This window comes from Phytophthora cinnamomi (assembly GCF_018691715.1).
Source record: "Phytophthora cinnamomi strain GKB4 chromosome Unknown Contig27, whole genome shotgun sequence".
NCBI classification, from domain to species: Eukaryota; Oomycota; class Peronosporomycetes; order Peronosporales; family Peronosporaceae; genus Phytophthora; species Phytophthora cinnamomi.
The window spans coordinates 159,629-173,017 of record NW_027150960.1 but is presented as its reverse complement, the minus strand read 5'-3'; the positions used below and the strand labels follow the sequence as shown (position 1 = coordinate 173,017).

At 51.1% G+C, this 13,389-nt stretch overlaps 4 protein-coding genes across 4 annotated transcripts; 1 reads left to right on the top strand and 3 right to left on the bottom strand.

Annotated features, from left to right (window-relative positions):
* Positions 1 to 1,282: 1,282 nt before the first annotated feature.
* Positions 1,283 to 1,933, bottom strand: IUM83_03882 (uncharacterized protein; the record flags this gene model as incomplete). The annotated part of the gene is made up of 1 exon (XM_067927915.1): positions 1,283 to 1,933. One exon carries the CDS (start codon positions 1,931 to 1,933, stop codon positions 1,283 to 1,285), a length of 651 nt encoding a protein of 216 aa, XP_067794022.1.
* A 1,489-nt stretch (positions 1,934 to 3,422) lies between these two features.
* On the bottom strand, positions 3,423 to 4,458 carry IUM83_03881 (Zinc finger, RING/FYVE/PHD-type; the record flags this gene model as incomplete). Its single annotated transcript, XM_067927914.1, has 5 exons — positions 3,423 to 3,621; positions 3,696 to 3,871; positions 3,927 to 4,036; positions 4,098 to 4,162; positions 4,217 to 4,458. 5 exons carry the CDS (start codon positions 4,456 to 4,458, stop codon positions 3,423 to 3,425), a joined length of 792 nt encoding a protein of 263 aa, XP_067793850.1.
* A 3,413-nt stretch (positions 4,459 to 7,871) lies between these two features.
* On the bottom strand, positions 7,872 to 9,425 carry IUM83_03880 (Ribonuclease HI; the record flags this gene model as incomplete). Its single annotated transcript, XM_067927913.1, has 1 exon — positions 7,872 to 9,425. The coding sequence occupies one exon, from the start codon at positions 9,423 to 9,425 to the stop codon at positions 7,872 to 7,874; it is 1,554 nt and encodes a 517-aa protein (XP_067793734.1).
* A 505-nt stretch (positions 9,426 to 9,930) lies between these two features.
* Positions 9,931 to 11,373, top strand: IUM83_03879 (bZIP transcription factor 1; the record flags this gene model as incomplete). Its single annotated transcript, XM_067927912.1, has 1 exon — positions 9,931 to 11,373. One exon carries the CDS (start codon positions 9,931 to 9,933, stop codon positions 11,371 to 11,373), a length of 1,443 nt encoding a protein of 480 aa, XP_067793792.1.
* Positions 11,374 to 13,389: the final 2,016 nt, after the last annotated feature.

Here is a 13,389-nt window from a genome sequence, read left to right as displayed (position 1 = left end):
ACTCGATCCGGAAGCGGAGTAGTCGCGCGTGAGCGCCTGGCGAACTTGCTCGTCCGGCAGTTTGGCGTGGCTGAGAGCAGCTTCGGAGGACAAGGCGATTATGCTCGCAAGAGGAGAGGTTGGGAGGGTGCGGTGCGCAGTGGTTGGCAAATTGAAAAGTGATGATTTCACGCTGCAAAGTGAAAAGTTGGTTTTTCGGAAGCGGCGAGGCCGGCGGATTGCGTCCTCATTTCAAGGTTGAAATCGTATTGAGTACATTTAACCTTTGTAAGGTAACGAGACGGATTGCGTCCTCCGAGTCGGGGACGCAATCCGTCGGTCTCGGAGGCTCCGAGCGACAACTACTAATCGAATCGAGTGGTGGCAAGGCGGCGAAGGCAGCTGCCTGCATTCTTAAATTCGTGCAAGAAGTACAACGTGCAACGGGAATTTGATTTCGTAACGAAGCCTGCTATGTCGCCCCAGATCCTACATTGCCGGGCTGTCACTGACAGGCCTGTAAAAGAATATTTAAGTATTTTATTCGTAAAAAAATTGAATAGTAATATGCTTTCATTTTTATTCGTTTACGTACGGAAATTAAACACTTCGATTTTGTATCGGACACAATCTGCCCACGGCACTTTATTAGGTGGGGCCCAATACTTGCAGACCACTTGCGCTGCCCGCCCTACGTAAGCAGTGCTTGCTACGCTTTCCCTTGCTGTCCTTGCAGGATTCATTCTGGGTCTTGCTTCCTTAACGCAATGGGAAGGAAACCCGACATAGTGCGCTGAAACTGAGCGATGAGCCCTGTAACGACTTTCACGGCTTCTATCATCATTGTCTTCACTGCCTTGCCGCGCGGGTAAAACTGTGGAAAATAGGATTGCTATTGTAATTGTCAATCAGAATAATTGATTGTGCGGAGATTTCAACCGGCACTCACAATCCCCAGAGTGTCCCCATTCTAGTTTTTGACCCCTGCGCACGGCTTCAGTTGAAATCTGGCTGAGAAATAAACAGCCGCAAGCCCGGATAATCGATGTTAGCTGCCAGCTAGCTTTTCTTTATTTTCTGGCTGCATTAGAATGCGAGACGAGGGAAATTTTAGACTTATTGTTGGGGTGTGATGGATTTAACACCAAAACATTCAAAACTTCAACGTTTATGAAATTTAGCAGCTCTGTGATGGAGCAGGTAGATAAGGTCAACAATCACAGGGGCCGTCGACCTACACACGGTCGATTAGGACTGTTTGATATGCAGAGACAAAGGGAGATGCAGCATATATCACATTAGTTTAATGTTGGGCAAAGAGACTGAGGAAGTCCTTGCCTAGCGAAGTGCGCAGCGGTGGTGAGCGAGATGCTGGAAGCAGTCTTGACCCGCCCCACCCCATACCCGAAGTCGACGGTGGCGGAGCTGGCATGGATGCGTCTCCTAACGCTGTGTAGTCGTCCAGGTGCAGGTCCGTCATCTCTGTTGCTGCTAAAGTCATGAGGTCCTCGGACGAGTAAAGCGGTGTTTGCTCGATCGCGGTATCCGGATCCATCGAGTCGTAGTCAACTCCTGGTGATGATGATCCAACGAAGAACGGGTTTGTGCTTGAACGGATCCACTGCAGCTCCGGTTTCTCTCCTACTGAAATTGTAGTCGTGGGGGCTGCCAGTTTCGACGCTGCAGCAGCTCGTCTCGATGGAAAGTGATTCTCAATGTGGTGGTGTGGTTCGTGCTGCGGTTGTTGCTGCTTGTTGATGATTCGACGGCTGTGGTATTGAGGGCCGTCGCTATCCTCGAGGTCATCCTCGATCGCAACGTCCACATCAGGCTCGAGTGCAGGTCGAGGGCTTGGCAGAGAAATAACCGTCTCAAACAAGTGTGCGTTGTTGATCTGGTCGTCCTTGCCAAACCACTGGAGGGGGCTCTGACCCGCGTCCAGATCGGCCGACATGGCTTGATCGCTGCCTCGACTACCGTCAGATCCCCTCACAGCCATGCGCAAGAGCTGCTCCTGGTTGCTAAAGGGCCAGCGAGGGTTATTCGTTGACTTCAAACCTGAAGATGGTGTTGAACGTGTGTCAGCAGGCGAATCCAATGTTGATTCACTGGCATCCGTCGTGACTTCGATCCTGAACGGAGGTGGAACGCTTTCGTCGACGTCTGCGAACCCGTCCGTCTTGGGGTCATGGTGCGCTTGATTACAGGAGAAAACATTATTTTTCTCGACAACACCGCGTCTGGATGTCGCTTTTGGATCCTGGGATAAACCCTGATTGCTGTTGCGTTTGGCCTTGACCATATATCTCGACGGCGGGCGATCGCTGGTGACACCCTCCGACGGAGAAGCCGTATCACTCCTGCTTCGTGAGCTACTGGTGCTTGAGCTCGAGCTGCCTCCGCGTCTCCCAGTGGTCTCAGGCGCGTCGAAGGCGTTTGCATCAATGAGGTGCGTGGGGAAGGCGTGGCGCTGACGAGATGGAGGACGATCGGTCAGGTCCTTACCTGGAACCGCGGGAGCTCGCGCTCGAGACTTTTTGTTCACCCCAGCAGATAAATTCCGGTATTTGCTAGCGCGAGAAGGCAACGTGACGCGCGCAGCAGCGTGATTGTTGTGACTGACCCCACCGAGCCAGTCTTCCTGACCTGGAATCGATAAACTCTCAGGTCCAGCCCCCAGCTTGCCAAACATCAGGTGTTGGTGATCATCGTCGTCGAATTCTGCGTCGTTGTTGTTGCCGCTGCTGCGCTGACGACCACCAAATCGATAAGATTGGTCTACCGCGGCAAGCTGACTCTCATCGAGGCGCTTTCGGTTCGAAGGTCGAATTGAGGATGCGGACGACGTCAAAGTCCGTCGTGCTGTCACACTCGCGTCCTGGGGTACGACCGGTTGTTCTGGCCGGCGCTTTGCTACCTGAGGTGGGGAAGCCCCACTGAGGCTTGAATGGCGATGGTGCGAGTGGGTAGGCGTGCGTCGGCTACCGACTCCTTCAGCATTGGAGCTGACGATACTGGTTCTTCGCCTGCAGCTACTGGTAGAACCGTCCTCGTTCTGAACGTCACGGTGGACTCGCCGACTGCCATGCGCTCGCTCTCGAGGAGGATCGAACTCGATCTGAGAGCGCTCAGGCTCGTCTGGAGAGCTGGTGCGACGGCGTCGACTCTTTCGCTTGATCCTGACCCCACTCGAAGAACCCTCGCTGGACGATGGCATTTTTGTCGTCGAAGAAAGAAGACTCATGGGTCTTTTTGGAGCTCTGGAAGAGACTTGACAGCGCGACAAGCGATGACTCGAATTGTGGGAGAAATTACGTTGGTGTGTTTCGTTGCCTGGACGCTAAATCGGTCTGACGAGTTCTCATGCTGGAATTGGATGCTATTTTCTCAACGTCATCATATATTTACTACTTAGGTTGTTAGGTTTTGTGAATTGGTGCCTCTTATGATGGAGAGTGGAGACTGGCAAGGTACGCGACGTAGCATGCCAGGAAGTCCGTGTAGGAGAGGAACGGAACTGTCGTAGCTGAAGGGAGACGTCTCACACCGACATTCTTGCTGGCGATGAGCTTAGTCAGCAAGTGGTGGAGACGCTCGACAACGATCTTTGCGTCGCTCGATTTTGTTGTCCATTCATTCTTGCTAAGAAGATTAGTGAGAACGAAAAGTTAGTAGACGTAGGCGCATAACCAAGGTTGAAAGGCCTTCTTACGTACCAAAGTCTAGCGAGAGCCTTGGTTAGCCCCAACATTGTCATTCGTTGAGGCTGACGTGCATCAGCGTCGGCGAATAACTCATACGCTTCGTGTGCGTCGACAACCTTATCACCGAGGAGGTCGATCAGTGCTATCACCTTTTCAATTGGTAGGATGGGTATTGATGAGCTAGCGTCCTGTGCAACAAGTGAGTTTAGTTGTGATAACTCTTCAGTACTTTGTCTCACTCACCTCTGGCTGCGTGTTCGCTTGACTTGTAGCGTCATCGATTTCTTGATCTCCTCTAGCACTCATTTCTCTTTCTGATGAAGATACTACGAGTTTACCAAGTGGCTTGGCTCCTGCAAGGAAGTAGGCCAATGCGTCAGGACATTATCAAGCGTTTAAACGCTTCAGTCGTACCTGGATAGACGCGTTTGCATCTTACACGAATAACTTCACCACCAGTAACATGCTGTGTCTGCTTTCTGCTACAACAGTCAGTAAAGTCTCCCGGCAAAAAAAAGCGATCTCGACCTTACCCAAACTTCTTGCACAGGAATTCTGCCACCCGCGGCTCACAGCTGAGATGCACTTCATTTCGCGTTTGACGTGTGTTGTCATTCCCGAAGGTCAAACCAGTTGCACGACATCGGCGCGAGAAAATATCACCAACTTCACACACAGCTTCTTCGGGAACATTGTTGAGCTGTTGCACGAGTTGCACTACGTCTCGAGGCTCCACCTCGGACGAGCTGATCCACTCCAGCGCCACAGTCTCCATCTTGATTTAAATGTTGAAAGTGACCCTGAGTGGTACAATAGTGCGTAGAAGAGTGTGGTGATCACCATTCTGTAGTTGACCTAGCAAACTATTTTTGCTGTCTACAGTGCATCAACCCCCAACAACAAAGAATTGTGGCAGTATTTTTGTCGCTAAACACTTTAACTTTTTCTTCAAACTCGAGCGCTGACTGAGTTTCTGAGTTTTATGTCATCACAATATCCGCAAATTTGCACTGAGGAAAAACTTCAACGAGCAAAAGCCTCCTCGTAGTGAGTCTTGGCAGTCTCAACTGGCAGCAATGGATTCGAGATGGGTGGGGCTCGATTACTAGCCGTAAATGCTTTCTGCTTCAGCTTGCGAGGTTCACGCGGGAGCTCTTGCGAAACGTTGATCGACGGTTTTCCGCGTCGTTTCCCGCATGAGTCGTACTCTAGCACGATACTTCCTCTCACAGCGATACTATCCATGCCGTTCCGCGAAGGTGCCCTCATCGCTCCGAATTCACCAGAGGCTCCTACTGCTCCATTCCCGTGCCATTTTAGAAGTTTTTCACCGGATTCATAAACGAAAAAATCGCCGCCGAGACCTCCATGCCCCTCCTTTCCTCGGCGACCGGGTGGAACTCCGCGCGTTCCTGGTTCCCTTTCTCGTTCAAGCTTGAGCTTGGTTCTCTTATTTCTCCCAAGTGCTGTTGATAAAATCCCACCACCAACCACACCACCCATAGCGCCAACCACTGGGTCGATAGCACTAATGACAACAACAGAAGCCGTTGTCGCTGCTGCTCCGAAGGCTGCACGAAAGACGTCACATTCTATTGGAGGTAATTCTACTTTGTAGCGCTTTTCGAAGTTGATTCCTCCTGGTAGTGTCTTGAATACTGCCTCCCATTTCTCAAACGAAGACAGTCGTTCGACCAACTTCTCTGCAGATGCCTCAAAGTGCGACACGTCGTACACAGCGTCTGTTCCATCGACTCCTCGTCCTGCGTGCTGCCCTGGTCCACCTTGTTGGCCAGTAGACTTGAAAAGATTTGTTATGCTGTCGTCGTTTTCATACTTTCAACAGACAACGACTAGATTCCCACCGTGTAGACCAGGTCTACCATTAACACCATCTTTACCAGGTCCAGCACAGGAAGGAATGCAAGCTGGGGCTTCCTCTCGGCCGACAAATCAATAGCGCTGGTTCGAACGGATGGACTAACAATTATCACATTGGCCCATACCCGCACCGGAATATCGATCGTGACTCGCGAGAATCCCACCAGAACGACCGATGGTACATTATTACTTATGGGTGTGTGCATCATGCTCACGAAGTCCTTGATGTCCGCAGTGTCTTGTTCTGACAAGTGTAAGTGCCAAACACTAAGCACCACAGTCTTCGTTTCCCGTTTCTTGAGCACTTTTCGATACGTGGAAATCTTCTCCTTTAATGTGAAAAGACTACTCTCGACTTCCTTCAATACGTTCCGACACTCCTCCGTCAGCCATTCTTCTTTGCAAAAGACGAGACTTTTTCCGTTCCATCGTTCTATCAGCTGCAGTCGTTTCGTAGCTCTCGCAACAGAGGGTCTACTTTGAATGGGGAACACACGCGGCAGCATAAGCTGGAGTAATTGAGCCATAGCGGTGAAATCGTGCGGTTGTTCATTTGCCATTGCATCCAGCATTATCGAGACACCATCGAACGAATGGCGCAAGTACTCATGACTAAAGATTCGAAGGAATTCCCCAGAAATGGCATCGCGTGCCTTTTCAATGCTTCGTTGGCAAAAACTCTGCCGCAAAAGCTGAGCCGATTCAGGGACTAATCCTGCTGAGACCTCGAGGGGTGGCGCTGCAGGAGTCACGAGCTGGTCTAGTACACCTCGTTGAACTCCCTGATACTGTGATGAATAGTCCTGTCCTGCGTTATCCGATTTACCTGGTTTCAATAGAGCAAATGCGGGGATCTTTCGTTTGTTGCGATGGATTCCCTCCAAAAATTCCATACTGAATCCGTGTCGCACTTCATTTACACGAGGGCTGCATTTGAGTTACCATCATATACTCTGTTGATGGTAGTTGCCAAATCAATCTCCTGCGGACGGTTTTGAGGAGGGGTAGCCACCAGCAGAAAAATAATTTGCTCATACTCTGCTAGCATCCACTTCAAAATCGAATGCACCACGAGCTCAGCAAATGGCCCGCGGGTGTCATGGTTACCAGGCATATCAAATACCACAACTTCCTCAGCACCAGTACTGGTACGAATCACACCCGGTAGTAGCGTTTTGGAGGAGGAGCCACTGTGGATATCGACACCAGGAAGCGGTTTCTCGGCGACTAGTACCCGTGAAAATGCGTTTTCCTGGTGGACAAGCAGTTTTCCTTCTCCGAACAGCAGAGAAACTAGTGTGCTTTTACCGACTCCAGCTGTATCGAGTACAACGACACAGCGTTTGTTCTTGTCAAAATCCATCTTCTCCAAATACTTGTGGACTTCGTGGATCAGCTCGAGGCCCTTATCGATATCAATGTCGGCCACTTGTTCCAAGTCCAGCGTATGCGCCAGCCTCTCCACCTCATCTTCGCTGTCTTCTCTCTACCCATGCTTGACTCAGTCAGTTGAGGAATGGGAGCGCATTCAAAGACTTTTTACATTAAAATGATGAGGAGTGACCAAGAAATTCCCAATCAGCCAGCTTTCAAATGATTGATGCAAACTCACCACACACAAGTTTGGAACAAGTGCAATGACGACTTCGACGCAAAAAGAGGAGGAGGACATCACCGAAGTTAACGAAGACGATGTCGATTGGTTTCCATACACTCCTCGTAAGAGTAGAATGGCGTGGAGCTTCATTATCGGAGTACATGGCCCCAATCTACGAGTAAAATACGAGAACTCGATCAGCAATTTGTTAAACGGCTTCCCATAAAAAATCGATGCAAGTGGCTGGATGGAGCTCCTATGAGTATCAATGCCAAATTAAAGCTTGGAGATGTTTTAATTATTATACGTCATATGCTGGTATTCTTCGCGTCTCGACATCGAGATTTTCGGTTCACTGTGGAAGAATACTTAGACAACGACCCCTGCCTGAAGTTTCATCTGAGCCGAGTACGCCAGGTTATCGAAGAAAATAGGATCGAGAACCTGCAAAGTATGCAACAACGTGCTTACAAGTCGATACTCGGAGTGCACACTCTGTAGTTGGGAAGACCCAGGTAACAGTGCTATTGCTGAAAAAAAAAAAATAAAGCAGCCGTAGTAGTGGCCAACCCAACACGTCCATGAATACTAACCAAAGTTTACTCGACTATGAACCGCATCCATTGCTGCTTAATCAACAAGAGACTGACGCCCTTCGTTTGAGAAATTGCCATAAGTAGCTCATACGGCACTACATCGATTAGCGCCCACTACCAACCAGCATACATCCCATCGGTATCGTTTGCCTGCACTCCATCACGGCAGTACACTTCGTTGTGTCTGACGTACTCCAGTGCTTCATTGTAATCCAGGTACTTTTTCATCCGGAAGCCAGAATAACCGTGGACTTGATCCAGAGCGGTCTGCCAGTCTGTATACACCCCTGTGCGGCGCCCCACTGCGACAGCGTAATACCAGGATTGAATTTCCTGCTCGGGTTCACTCTCGCTCCTCCAATCTTCTTCGCTGAAATACACCTGGTTAAAGTCGAGGTACTCCTCTGCGTCATCGTAGTCGAGAAACTTCTTCATTCGAAAGCCTGGGTAGCCGTGCACTTGCTCGATTGCATCCTCGTGGTTCGTGTAGATGCCGGTCCTACGCCCAATCGCGACTGCATAAAACCACACCTCCTCCTTCACCGTAACTTCCTCCTCTTCGTTGCTCTCCCCCCACTCACCGCTTGAACAAGACTCCCTGTTGACGTCAATATACTCCAGAGCTGCGCTGTAGTCGAGGAATTTCTTCATTCTAAAACCAGAGTACTCATACACCTGATCCAGGGCGTCGTCACGGTCCATGTAAATTCCAATGCGTCGACCGACAGCGACCGCATAATACCAGACCTCCTCCTCTTCATCTTCTTCGTCGCTCTCTTCCTCGTCATCACTGCAGTGCTCACGATTGTTCCCGATATACTGTTGTGCTTCACTGTGGTCACGGAACTTCTTCATCCGGAAGCCAGAGTATCCATGCACCTGCGCCCGCGCCTCCTGCCAATCCGTATAAACCCCAGTTCTGCGTCCCACCGCAACGGCATAGTACCAAATCTCCTTCTCCTCCTCTTCTTCTTCACTTTCCTCCTCCTCCTCTTCGTCACTGGAGTATATTTGATTGAAAGCGATGTACTCTTCCGCTTCTTCATAACCCCGGAACTTCTTCATCCTGAATCCAGAGAACCCGTGCACCTGCTCCATGGCCTCCTGGTAGTTCGCGTAGACCCCGGTCGAGCGCCCCACCGCCACCGCATAAAGCCAAACATTGCGAGTCTTCCTCTCTTCTTGTTGTTGCTTCTCCTCCTCCTCTTCATATAAAATCTTATTCTTCTCAATATATTCTTCCGCGTCAGCATAGTCCAGAAACTTCTCCATCCTGGAGCGCGGGTACCCAAAAATTTGGTCCCTGGCATCCTCAAATTCCAAAAAAATCCCCGTCGAGCGCCCAACGGCCACAGCATAAAACCAGCTGTTTCCTTCCGTATCTTCTCCTCCTTCTGGATCTTCTCTTCCTTCTTCTTCTTCTTCTCGTTCTAGGCTGCCGTCCGCCGTCAGACTCTCGCAGAACACGTCGAACTCCTCCAGGTACTCGCGCGCGTCCTCGTAGTCGCTGAACTTGCGCATACGGAAGCCCGGGAAGCCCTGCACCTGCGCTGCCGCCTCCTCGTGGCGCGTGTAGATGCCCGTGCGACGCCCCACGGCCACGGCGTAGAACCACGAAGGCTCATAGTAGTCGTAGCCCGAGTCCGAGTCGTATTCGTACCAGCCCATACAGTTGTGGGAGAGCCCAATCCTATCGTACTGCAAGTGCATGCAAGACAAGAGTTCCGAAAACTCGTACCGTACGGTAATGGTGATGACGCGCTACAGGTTGTGAACCGATTTTTAGGTTTATGGTTTGCCTACCACTTAGTTCTTCTCAAACACGTAGGATAGCAACACATGAGAACAGGAGGAACGAGCAGAGCACGCATCGGTGGCTTGCTGCAGTGTATCATGCTTACTGCCGACGCACAAACGGGTTCACGAAATGTTTATAAATACTGGGAGGGACGATGCCTCGCCGCCCAGATGTTGCAGCCTGCGATTTGAGCTTGCAATGCCTATGTTCCTTTGCATACTCTCCCTCAGTCATTGTGAGCCAAGTGAGCTATCCCATATGGAGTGCCTTCTGGGTTGCGGTAAGTTGTGTTCATGGGTCTTCTGGGTCATCGCTGGGGAGACCCATGAACACACGCAATGCTTTGATCGCACTCCGCAAAATATCAGCACAGAGATGCCGTCATGTCGTCGGTGGTCTCTGTCCGCCAAGGCCGCAGTGTTACTCGCTTCTGTGGTTCTCGTGACGGCGCTCAACTACTATGGATTCGAGACGTCTAGAAGTCAAGTGAGCAGCACCGCCCCGTCGGGCTTGGAGGTCCTCAAAACGCAGGTGCAGAACCAAGAATTGCTCCGGGAAATCCGCGATCTGCTGCGCAGCAGGTCCGATGCCGCCAACGCAAGTCTCACACCAGTCACGACTGTACCAGACGTGGAGGTGGCCGAATTCCCGGCCGACCACGACGGCAGCTACATGCACATAGTGTTCAGCGCGGGCTGCACCCAACGCAACAGGCTGCTTCAGCAGACAGTGGTGCAGCTTACGGCCTCGTGGGTTGGGCAAAAGGGGCCGATCACGCAGATTCTGTCGGGCTGTTCTGAGAGTGAGAGGCTGCGTGTGATGGAGGAGCCCAAGCTGTACTACGACTTCCGCCGCCACTTCACACCAAGCTTTGCTGTGAACCCGGAGCCAGGAGCAAATGACTCTTACTCGGCGTACAACAAGCCGTTTGGGTTGCGCCATTTTCTCCAAAATGCGTTTCCGAAGGTCAAGCATGAACTTGTCGCGCTTATCGACGGCGATTTTTTCTTCTTTCGACCGCTTGAGGCAAACACGGGCAGGAACATGTCCAGGTTCTACCACGGGACGCGTAACCCGTTTAACGTAGATGACACCGTCAGAAACGGAGTCGCACTCGCACAGGACTGGAACGCACTGAAAGGCGGATTATTCGCCGAGGACAAGGCGGACGCGCTGAGCAAGGTTTGCGAGGGTCTACCGTGCGGTAATGTTTCGCGTGAGGACGGCGCAGAATACTACGGCAGTATAGGTCCGCCATACATCATGACACGGACCGATATGCTGCGTATGGTTGATGACTACTGCCACCTCTGCGTGAAAACGCGGCAGGTCTCGAATGAGTGGATTGCCGAGATGTTTGCGTACTCGATCGCAGCGGCTAACAATGGCATTAAACACACGGCGCTCTCGCATCTTGGTATTTCGTCGCCCGGCTTTAAAGGAGGGGGCCACGAGTACTGGGATTTTGTTGACGATACGATGGCCAATCCATGCGAGGACAATCTAAATCCCGTTATGCCAAAGGATCCACCAGTCGCGGTTCACGCGTGCCAATGGATCGATAACTTTTACAAGGTCGTGTGGCCCGGCACAATAGCCAACTGCGACAGCCCAATGTTTAAGATCTTACCACCAACAGAATGGTCTAAGATCAACGCCACAGTTGAGGCAAGCAATCAACGTACTCGTCGAGAGGAGGTTTGGGCGAAATGTACGCTTACCAAGATCATGAATCGCGCGCTTGTTGAGATCAAGCAGCACATGTGTCACACGGGCTTCAACACATTTCGTGGCATCGATGCAATACGCATCAAATGAATGTAGCTACTGAAAGTAAAGGCAGAAGTCGTAATAGGCGCTATCGCACAAATTGAAAATGATGTTTACCTGAAAGACGAACCCCATCAGATTTAAGCAAAGAGTGTCGGCTGAACGCACAATTCGCTGGGCGTTGACTACGCACCAGTAGCGGTGCGAGCCACAGAGCTTGCAACGCTCTGAGCTTCGTCATGGGTTCGCTGATGAAGCTGCGCGAGCCAACTGGGATCCGTTTTTGTATCCAGGTAACGCCAAGAAATCGCACGCTTCAATTCGACTGCAAGTAACGTCTTGTAGACATCCTGGTTTGCAATGGGCTTCCTTTTAGCATTCGTCCACCCGTTCTCTTGCCAGCCGTGGACCCACCCGGGCCTCCCATTATCTCCTGCCGTTGCAAACACCAGCCCCTCATAGCGGGTGTAAATGGCGATCGATCGGTGTCGCTCCGGGCCCAGCTCGTCGGCAATGACTGTAGCCACCACCGCCGCCAGGCAGTCCGCGCGATGGTTCGTTGGCCTGTCGGTGACTACCATAACACGAGTCTGGATGTTCTCAAGAGGAAACGAGACCGCGTACGCACCAGTACAGCCCTCGCGTCCATTCCTCGGCGCACTACCGGCACAGTACGCAACGAGCATATCACCATGCTTGGCTCGCAGATTTTCTCTCCACGGTTTGTCCTTTTCAGTGATTTTCCCGATGTCCATTGAGCCCAAAAGCGTTTCCAGGACCTTCGTGTCGTCGACGGCTCGGTTGTCCTCATGGAGTTGTGGTTGATTGGTATTGAGGTTGTATTCGAGACCGGTGCTGCCCAGGTGCATCGCCATGTATTCGGCTGCTTCAGCTTCGGTGAAGAATTTCTCGTGTTTGTTGGCAGGAAACCCGTTGATCTGCTGCTCGGCTTCGGCCCACGATCGGTAGATCCCCGGCTTCGTCCCCACTACCACTACCACTACCACTACGTAGAACGAACCCTTCTTCTTGGTCATGTTGTACACTTCCGCTGAGTTTGAGCCGTTGGCGGGGAAAAGGAGAATGAGGATCTGCGATGGAGTGTGCACGATCTGACGCCGACTGCGGAAGAGCAAGGAGTCCTAAGGATCAGCTTTCCTGGTTCCAGAGGGAAGTGGGACAATTGAAACGAGGACCATTGGCAAATTGGCAATGGCAATGGGGTGGAGGCCACCCTCAGCATCCAACACCGTGGTAAAGTTACAGTCGTCAAGTCAGCTTTACCACATTGAATATAAAGACCACAACATCGTCGCTATCTGTATCCAGCCGCGATAAACTTCGCGCATTCTGTAAAACGTGGTTACTCAAGGTCGTCGACGCATGGTTTGCCATTCAACTCGCTCATTACGGGGGAAAGTACTCCATTGAACGGATGCTGGCGCTGGAGGAATATACTCGAGAAACATCGTTGACTCGTGCGGTTGCTTATCAGCATTGGCACACCTCTAGTTGTGGCCACAGCTGTGTTGTTACAAGAAGTATTCCGCTTCAGGACCCGGCGGCTGGTTGGCAAGCCAACTACGGGTTCTGGTTTCGCGTGGGGATGGTTGGAATCGCAGTCGGGATCGCGAGTACTGTTCAAATCCGATTCTGGATTGGCATTCCTACCATATCTACTATGCGCACCATTTTCTATTGCATCATTACCGGGCTCGGATAAATTTCTGCTGGAATAGCTGCAACGGCTATGTGGACATTTCCGATTCCATTTTATATGTTCACCCTTGGTGGAGTAAGTTCTTCAATTATTTTTGTTTACATAAGGATCGTGATGAGGTCTCGCGCGTTTTGGGAGCTATTCGCTCAGCACGCGCTACTTCGTCGAATGAATAAAATGGGAGTGCTACAGGCTTTCCTGTACGTCGCGTACCCCTTTTACCAAGTGCTTTATAGTAAAGCCAACCACACATACTACGAACTACCAGTGCTGATGTTACTTCCCCTATTCAGACTGGTCATCAAAAAAGTGTTTACCATGGTGGCTTCGCACAAAGAAGATAT